A 6,932-nucleotide genomic window follows, 5' to 3' on the forward strand; every position below is an offset into this window, starting at 1 on the left:
ATATTAGCTCAGGAGCTAGTTTTATATTAGTTAGCTTTAGAGCTTACCCTGTAGTTTGCCATATTAGCTCAGGAGCTAGTTTTATATTAGTTAGCTTTAGAGCTAACCCTGTACTTTGCCATATTAGCTCAGGAGCTAGTTTTATATTAGTTAGCTTTAGAGTTAACCCTGTACTTTGCCATATTAGCTCAGGAGTTAGTTTTATATTAGTTAGCTTTAGAGCTAACCCTGTACTTTGCCATATTAGCTCAGGAGCTAGTTTTGTGTTAGTTACCTTTAGAGCTAACACTGTACTTTGCCATATTAGCTCAGGAGCTAGTTTTATATTAGTTAGCTTTAGAGCTTCTGTCCTCCATCCACACCTTCAGCTGATGAAATGACTCCTACAGTAGAGTTAATCTAACCGTTATCATTTCAGTGTGTTTCCATCCAAAGGAGACTTGTAGTAAATGTTCTCTGGATGCTGTAAGGTCAGAGGTCAGAGGTCAGGTAGACGTTAGGGGGCAGGTTGTTGAATGGATCATCTCTGACTGTGCTCCTGTTTGTTCTAGCTTTAAGTTTGGCAGGAAGATCAACTACGTGAGCTACCTGAGTGAGCTGGAGGCGGTGGTGAAGTGTGACCAGCTGCTGATTCCTGCCCGAGTCACAGAGTAAGACCTGCACATCATCACAGCTACAGCTGCAGGTGTGTGTGGTCCTTAGCAGCTCACCTGTCACCTTACCTTCATCAGGTACGACAACAAGCTGAGAGCAGCTCTGAAGCCCAGCACCCAGCCCCCTGCCTCTCCTCCTCACAGCCCCCCACTTCCACACCAGGTGTTCGGCGTTCCTCTCTCAGTGTGAGTAGCAGAACTGTAGCTTTAGCTGCTAACACACTGGTTAGCTCGTCTGACTGGTCTCTCTGGGCCCAGGCTCAGACAGAGGGATCCAGATGGTGATCCTGTTCCTGTGGTGATGAGGGACACCATCAGCTTCCTGACAGAACAAGGTACCACCAGGTCTACTGGGTTTTACACGAGTACTGTGTACTTCTCACTACTACTAGTACTACGTCTACTGTTTAGGCCTTTCTGTGGAATTCTGTCTTTTAGCTGTTTTTAGTTAGCTTGTTGTTACTTTTATATTTAGCTAGGCTTTGTGTTGCTTTTAGCTAGTGTTTTTTTCTTTAGCCTTTTCAACTTTTAGTTTTTGCTAACATTTTTGTTGCTTTTAGGTATCATGTTGCTACATTTAGCCACTAACTTAAAGATGTTTTAGCTTGCAGCTAGCATGTTGCTTTCAGATCTAACCATCCTTTGGGARCATGCACACTTCAGTTAGCGTTTTGTTATTTGTAGCTCTGTTTGGTCCTGTTTGAATAAGTCCAGCTGATCCAGGTCCAGCTGAGTGACAGCCAGAGCCTTGATCTGGACTTTGTGTGTCTCAGGTCTGGAGATCGAGGGGATCTTCAGACGGTCTGCCAACGTGACTCTGGTGAAGGAGGTCCAGCTCAGGTACAACTCAGGTAGGTCTGACCCCCACCACAGGTCTGTAACACTGTAGGGTGTGTTCCTGAGGTCTCTGGTCCGTTAGAGTTCTGGTCTTAGATCTGTGACGATCAGAGCCTGTTTACCTGTTGTCCAGGTGAGGCAGTGAGTTTCAGAGAGATGGAGGACGTCCACCTGGCTGCTGTGATCCTGAAGACCTTCCTGAGGGAACTACCTGAACCACTGCTGACGTACCAGTTGTACAACGACATCGTCAACTTTACCTGTAAGTCCAGGAGAACTTCCTGTTTGTTTTTGGTTCTACTTCCTGTTTGTGTTTGGTTCTACTTCCTGTTTGTGTTTGGTTCTACTTCCTGTTTGTCTTTGGTTCTACTTCCTGTTTGTCGTTGGTTCTACTTCCTGTTTGTCGTTGGTTCTACTTCCTGTTTGTCGTTGGTTCTACTTCCTGTTTGTGTTTGGTTCTACTTCCTGTTTTTCTTTGGCTCTACTTCTGTTTGTGTTTGGTTTTTATTTTTGTTTGTTTGGTTCTACTTCCTTTTGTGTTTGGTTCTACTTCTTGTTTGTCTTTGGCTGTGTCCAAAACGACAGACCGGGTCCTCCGAAGGACCCAGCCTACCCGGTTGAGGTGGGCCGGGTCCTTGGTAGACTGGGAAGACCGGAAAAAAAGAGGCTGTGAATTTGGACAGTCTAGCCTCTTCTCCACCCCGGCGTACGTCTTGTCACCTAGCAACTGTGACGACGCTAAACAGAAGCAAAAATAGATCAAAATTAGAAAAATATCAATATATTAGTGTTATTAATGTCACAAAATAATAAAATTAACTTAAAAGTATCATTTGAAGAACTAATTGACCCGCTGTAGGTGCATGTTGATTTTGTTTTTTTATGATAAAAATAATATTTAAAAACATGTCCATACAAATGATAAAAGTATTAGAATTACAACCACTAAAAAATTTTAATTTTTATATCACCATATTTTTATTTAAAATGTATTCTTTTCTCTCGCTTCGTCCACCATTACTAGCATTAAAAAATCTCCGGTCGGGCCGCAATGCATTATGGGATATGGTGGGCCGGGAAGGATCCATCAGACCTGTCCTTCGATTCGGGCCAAAGGAAGGACGTATTTGTCGGCCGCATCGGAGGAGTCTTCGGTTTGGGATGTCCTTCGTTGCGGCGCTGTGACGTATGCGGCCGACAAATTCGACCTTCGGAGGACCTGACCTGACGTTTTGGACACAGCCTTTGGTTCTATTTTCTTGTTTGTGTTTGGTTTTATTTCCTGTTTGTGTTTGTTTCTACTTCCTGTTTGTGTTTGGTTTTATTTGGTTTTACTTCCTGTTTGTGTTTGGTTCTACTTCCTGTTTGTGTTTGGTTCTACTTCCTGTTTGTGTTTGGTTCTACTTCTGTTTGTGTTTGGTTCTACTTCCTGTTTGTGTTTGATTTTATTTGGTTCTACTTCCTGTTTGTGTTTGTTTCTACTTCCTGTTGTGTTTGGTTCCACTTCCTGTTTGTGTTTGGTTCCACTTCCTGTTTGTCTTTCAGCTGTGTCTGGTGAGAACCAGGTAGAAGTGATGAAGACACTGCTGGAGTCACTTCCTGAGGAGAACTATGCGTCTCTGCGTTACCTTATCACCTTCCTGGCTCAGGTATGACTGAGGGGCGTGGCTTCTCTCTGATTGGCCTGTAAGTGTGGTTCTGAACCAATGGTCTTGGGTTTTTTCAGGTCTCGGCCAACAGTGAGCTGAACAAGATGACCAACAGCAACCTGGCTGTGGTGTTTGGACCGAATCTGCTGTGGGGGCGGGACAACGCCATGTCACTCAGCGCCATCGGGCCAATCAACAACTTCACCAGAACCCTGCTGGACCAGCAGCACCTGGTCTTCACCTAGTCGCCTCTGCTCCTCTTCTTCATCACATTCTGAACAATTAGTGGTTCTCCTGTACCAAACATGAAAAAACCCAAACTCTGGGCCAGTTGCATGCTCTTTAGCTGGTTCTGACCCGTTAGCGCCGTCCTGTCACGTCTTGTGTATCTAAACAACTGAAGATGATTTTTATACGTTGTTTTACTTWAAAAAAAAACCTGAAATAATAATCTAATTGTGTTGTTTGGGGTCATGATCTCAGCTGTTTAAAACTCAGTTTTTTCCACCGTGTCCCAGACTGCAGCACTTTAGCTTCAGCTTCACAGTTTATACCTTTTATTCTGTTTCTGTTTCCAGATATTAAGTCTGCTTTGTGCTTATTTTTGTTTGTTTCTTCGGTGCCAAATAAGTTCTTGACACACGTGACCAAACGTACTCTGAGTTTTTATTAGTTAGGAGTTTTTGGTGTCTGTGTCAGACTCAGGTGGGGGCTCAGACATGGTGGGCTCGGTACTGAAACTATGTGGACAATCTGTAAAATGCTGTAACTAAAGTGGCAGCTCTGTGTTTCTGTGTAAAGAGAACTGGGCCTGGCTGAGTGAAATATGTGCTGGACTTCACAAATAACATTTAAAGGTTTTCTGAGCAGGCGTTCCCCCCAGCACCTGAATCGGTCCTCTACAGTTCATCACAGCTTTGTTGTTAAAACCAGAAAACAGGTACGAGTAAAGCCTACTTGTGACCCGTCTGGGTTCTGTGACCTCCAGTCCTGGCCATGACAGAACCCCTCCCCCACCAATCTTAACTGGATCTTATCAGAAAGTTGGTTTTAGTCTCTCCTCCTACGTTCAGCCACACATCTTCTCTGTAAACCCTCTGGTTTATTGTGTAGCACAAACAGCATTTAAAACATTTAATGTGAGTTTTATATATTATTGTTTGTTTTTTGTTGCCTTATATTTTGTTCAGTGCCATGCCACTAATGGAGTTTGTCCAAGTCGTACRGTTTAATTCATTAAAAATCAGGTTCTTGGAGTTCTAGGCGTTCACCCTGGCACTGTGTTCGGTCCTCTGATTTTACACAGCTCCCTGCTTCAGTGACACTACATTATTTCAACACTAGTGCTGTGTCATCATAAGCACTTCTTTTTCCATCATCTTATCAATTATTTATCATATTATTATGACCTGACTCGTATCTTTTGTTCTTGTTTTTTTGTTTATTTTTTCAGTCTTTGCTTTGATCTGAATTGCTTCCAAAGTTCATTTAAAGAAACCTTGTCGATATTTTTAGCTTGTCCCAAATTAAAATGACACAAAATAAAAAAAACTCAGATTATTTTTGACTTAGATCAACAGGTTTGACGTATTTGTCACCAAATATTAGCCATAACTAAATATTAGTCGTATTTTTTTTCTGTTTTTATTAAAATAATGTGGGATTAAATAAATATTTCCAGATGTTTCTGGTTGTGTTTAGATGTTCTGTTTGTCTCCTGGTTATAAATATGTAAAAATATAAAAACGGGGGTCCCTGTAAGTAGAGGTTTGGTGTAATTACTTGGTGAACTTCTTGTAACTCTGGTGCTGTATTTTTTTATTCTGGTTATCGTATTTGAGCTGGTCTGTAACATTAAACAGAAAAAATAACGATATTGTAAAAAACGTTGAAAAGATCAAACATTTTGCCAACAGTTTTTGGTGTTCGTGCCTTAAGTGTTCCCCAAGTGATCCTGTGTTGAACCATCAAAGTGCCAGTTGGACAGAAACCACAGGGCTGATCATAAATCAGGAGCGAGGCCACGCACTTCAGTTTGTGGCAGAACAGTTAGTTTTGTTTAAATCATGTCTCGTTCTTGTGGACCCAGCGTCTCCATCCTGTCCTGAAATCAAACTCCTCTCTTAGCTGAGCTTGTCTTGAATTAAAAAGCATTGAAAACTTATCAGACCTTTGTACTGTAACCGTTGTCATGGTGCRCGTAAACAATGGGCCCAACAGGAGRCATGTTCTGTTCTTCATTCTGTGTTTCAGATGTGGTCTTGTAATTATGTTGGTGATATGCTGTAAACCCAATAAATAAACGTTAAAACTTCAGCTTTGTTTTTTATTATTAAATAAAAGGTCTAAAGGCTGACGTTGATGAGCGGCCATCTTTGATTGGTTTACATGAAACATGAACTGATTCTGTTTCACTGAAGTCCCTCCACAGGTTTAGGAGATATTTTACTAACAGACAAACAGGTGGACCTCCTGTCCACAGGTCCAGGAGTGTCTCTGTCAGTTTCAGTTTGTTTCAAGATCTTTGTTCTCCAGATAGAAACAAAATAATGTTTCCTTTGACCTGAACATGAAAACAGTGAGAGCAGCGCCCTCTGGGKGACAGGTCTGTCTCTGCAGAAACACTTCAACAATGAGAGGATCCAGACCTCAGTCCACCTTTAAAACTCTGTGTTTCATTTGTTCTTTCAGTTATAAATAAATAAAATAAACTGAGGACAAAACTTTCATGTGTTGATTTGAGTTTGAAGTGTTGATTGACAGCCTGTCTGCGAGTAAGGAGGCTGTGTGGGCGGGACTTCACACTGTCCTCAGTGAGCAGACTCTGGTTCCAAAAACACAACATGGCTCCAGCTTCAGTTATTAACAACAGGTTGTATTTATGTTTGGTACCAGAACCAGCAGCTGGACCTCACAGGTCCACAGAAGTCCAGGACTTGATGGATTCTGGCTGTTTTAGCAGCTAAAGGTGGGTTAACTCCACTCAGCATCAGATCCTCTAAACTACCTTACCCATAAGACACTGCTTTGAAACCAGGAAGTCATGACCTTCTCTGCTTCTGATTGGATCAAATAAATGGAAGTTCCACCTCCAGAAGGTTAGTTTAATCTTGACCTACAAGCTGATGTTTCAGATGTTTTTAACTATTTTTAGATTTTACTGTAAAAATATTATTTTTCTTTTTCCTGCTTTAAAATTCATTCATTATTTATTGTAGTTATGAAAATAAACTATTTTATTTGAAGATGTCCCCCTCAGTGTCTGTATTGTGATTGTGTTCACAGAGCTTCATACTCTGACTGATGGTTTTCACTACAGGCTGTACAGTGTATAAATACTTGTATAAATACATGTATAAATGTAGCATAAATATATCTATATATACATGTATAAATACTTGTATAAATGTAGCATAAATATATCTATATACATGTATAAATACTTGTATAAATGTAGCATAAATATATCTATATATACATGTATAAATACTTGTATAAATGTAGCATAAATACATCTATATATACATGTATAAATACTTGTATAAATGTAGCATAAATATATCTATATATACATGTATAAATACTTGTATAAATGTAGCATAAATATATCTATATATACATGTATAAATACTTGTATAAATGTAGCATAAATATATCTATATATACATGTATAAATACTTGTATAAATGTAGCATAAATATATCTATATATACATGTATAAATACTTGTATAAATGTAGCATAAATGCATGTCTATATATACATGTATAAATACTTGTATAAATGTAGCATAA

At 40.1% G+C, this 6,932-nt stretch overlaps 1 protein-coding gene across 1 annotated transcript in view; it reads left to right on the forward strand.

Moving 5' to 3' along the window:
- The window catches only part of arhgap1 (Rho GTPase activating protein 1), a gene marked incomplete in the record, with an annotated part of 26,706 nt that extends 21,251 nt beyond the window's left edge, over positions 1-5,455 (forward strand). Inside the window, 7 exon segments of the mRNA XM_014032308.1 lie at positions 552-650; positions 732-839; positions 912-988; positions 1,427-1,504; positions 1,624-1,752; positions 3,036-3,139; positions 3,217-5,455. Of these exon segments, the coding sequence (XP_013887762.1) occupies positions 552-650; positions 732-839; positions 912-988; positions 1,427-1,504; positions 1,624-1,752; positions 3,036-3,139; positions 3,217-3,384 (763 nt within the window).
- Between the last annotated feature and the right edge of the window lie 1,477 nt (positions 5,456-6,932).

This window comes from Austrofundulus limnaeus, unplaced genomic scaffold (assembly GCF_001266775.1).
Source record: "Austrofundulus limnaeus strain Quisiro unplaced genomic scaffold, Austrofundulus_limnaeus-1.0 Scaffold1415, whole genome shotgun sequence".
Classification (NCBI taxonomy): Eukaryota; Metazoa; Chordata; class Actinopteri; order Cyprinodontiformes; family Rivulidae; genus Austrofundulus; species Austrofundulus limnaeus.